Raw genomic sequence first — 1,526 nt, 5'->3', positions numbered from 1 at the left:
AAAAAATGAGTAAGAAAAGTTATTTTACAGTAACTGTAAACTTACAAAGCAAATATTTACAGCTGACTTAATTTCTTCATTTTCAAACGTTAAACCATAGAGTTGCCTAATGCACATTATAAGCAACCCAAACTCAGTACAGATGCACAGATGAGTATGGAGCAGCCTTTACTGCGAACCGAGCTGCTGTAAAAGAAGATAATCTGAAACATGCACCATGGTTATTTGATTAAATCGTGGCCTTTGTTATATGATAATTGCACTTGAACTTTTTCTGTTTTATTTTTCTTAATTATGCAAGACTTTAAGAGGAATACACAGTGCAAAGATGATGATAGAATTGACCCTACTGAAATTTACACCAAATGTAGGTACGCAGTAATCAGATGCCAAACCTTAGCTCGTTGTATGGAGCAGAGCGCACAGCACTCCTGGAGAAGACCACAGAGGAGCTTCTGCCACCTGAGAAACATCTGTTTGAAGTGCGTGCTGAAAACGACGTCAAAGCCATCTACCGCGCACTGCAGCGCATTCTCCTCAACTACAAGGTACGGTCTCAATTTATTTAAAGCATAATAAAGTTGACATCACAGTTGAGCAGATGAATAACAGCTGTGTGCCTGATCGTGTGTGCAGGAGGAGCGGCGCGGTCCGACCCTGATTGCTGTTCAGTCTAACTGGGAGCTGCGCCGTCTGGCAGCTGGCATGACTGTACTAGAGGAATTCCCGGTGGTGCCGGTTCATGTTATTGATGAGATAAGCTACAGTGTACTGGACTGGCAACGGCACGGAGCTCGCCGCATGATAAAACACTACCTGAACCTGGACAGCTGCCTCTCACAGGCTTTTGATATGGCCAGGTACATCACACACTTTTATCATACTTCATACAGGTTTTATCTTGATTTGACTATGAAGATTTATTTAATTAGAATGGAAAACTGTCTTTATTTGGGTACACTAAAAATTGCACTGAAGTCAGTTTGAAATGTGAATTTGTTTTTGTAGTTGGTGTGACCATTTTCTCTCGTCTCGTTCTCCTTGGCCATTTAAACTGGCCTTTTTTGCTACTGTGCCTTTAAGATTTTATTCATAAAGACACTGGAATAGCAGTATTTCCTCCTTATATATCATCTTTGTTAGTAGGTGGGCCACATTTCTGAACCCCAAATAAGCATTGTTGACTTAATGTGGCTGGTCTTTTTGGACAGAGAATGAGATATGAACATAACGCTATATATTTATAATGCATTATCATTCAAAAATGTGGGTTTATTAAGGTTTTTTTAATGCTTTTGAAAGAAGTCTCTTATGCTGACCAAGGCTGCATTATTTGATCAAAAATCAGTAAAAACTGTCAAATTCTTAAAACTTAAAACAATTATTTTCTATTTTAATTTATTTTTGTAATGTAAATGTTATTAATTTTCTGTCTGGGTCAAAGTGGATGTATCAAATGTTTTTGTGAAAACCACGATACATTTTTTTCAGTATCCTTGGATGAATAGAAAGTTCAGAAGAACAGC

The 1,526-nt window shown here is 38.0% G+C and overlaps 1 protein-coding gene across 1 annotated transcript in view; it reads left to right on the top strand.

Annotated features, from left to right (window-relative positions):
* Positions 1 to 376: 376 nt before the first annotated feature.
* LOC107579728 (DNA polymerase epsilon catalytic subunit A-like) overlaps positions 377 to 1,526 on the top strand; it is a gene marked incomplete at its 3' end in the record, with an annotated part of 2,846 nt that continues 1,696 nt past the window's right edge. The window contains exons 1-2 of the mRNA XM_016265525.1: positions 377 to 548; positions 637 to 860. Of these exons, the coding sequence (XP_016121011.1) occupies positions 387 to 548; positions 637 to 860 (386 nt within the window). The remainder of the gene's footprint in view (positions 549 to 636; positions 861 to 1,526) is intronic.

The sequence above is a fragment of the Sinocyclocheilus grahami genome, unplaced genomic scaffold (genome assembly GCF_001515645.1).
Source record: "Sinocyclocheilus grahami isolate Dianchi unplaced genomic scaffold, SAMN03320097.WGS_v1.1 scaffold19684.1, whole genome shotgun sequence".
Classification (NCBI taxonomy): Eukaryota; Metazoa; Chordata; class Actinopteri; order Cypriniformes; family Cyprinidae; genus Sinocyclocheilus; species Sinocyclocheilus grahami.
The sequence above is the reverse complement of the archived record's forward strand: the minus strand, read 5'-3'. Positions and strand labels throughout refer to the sequence as shown.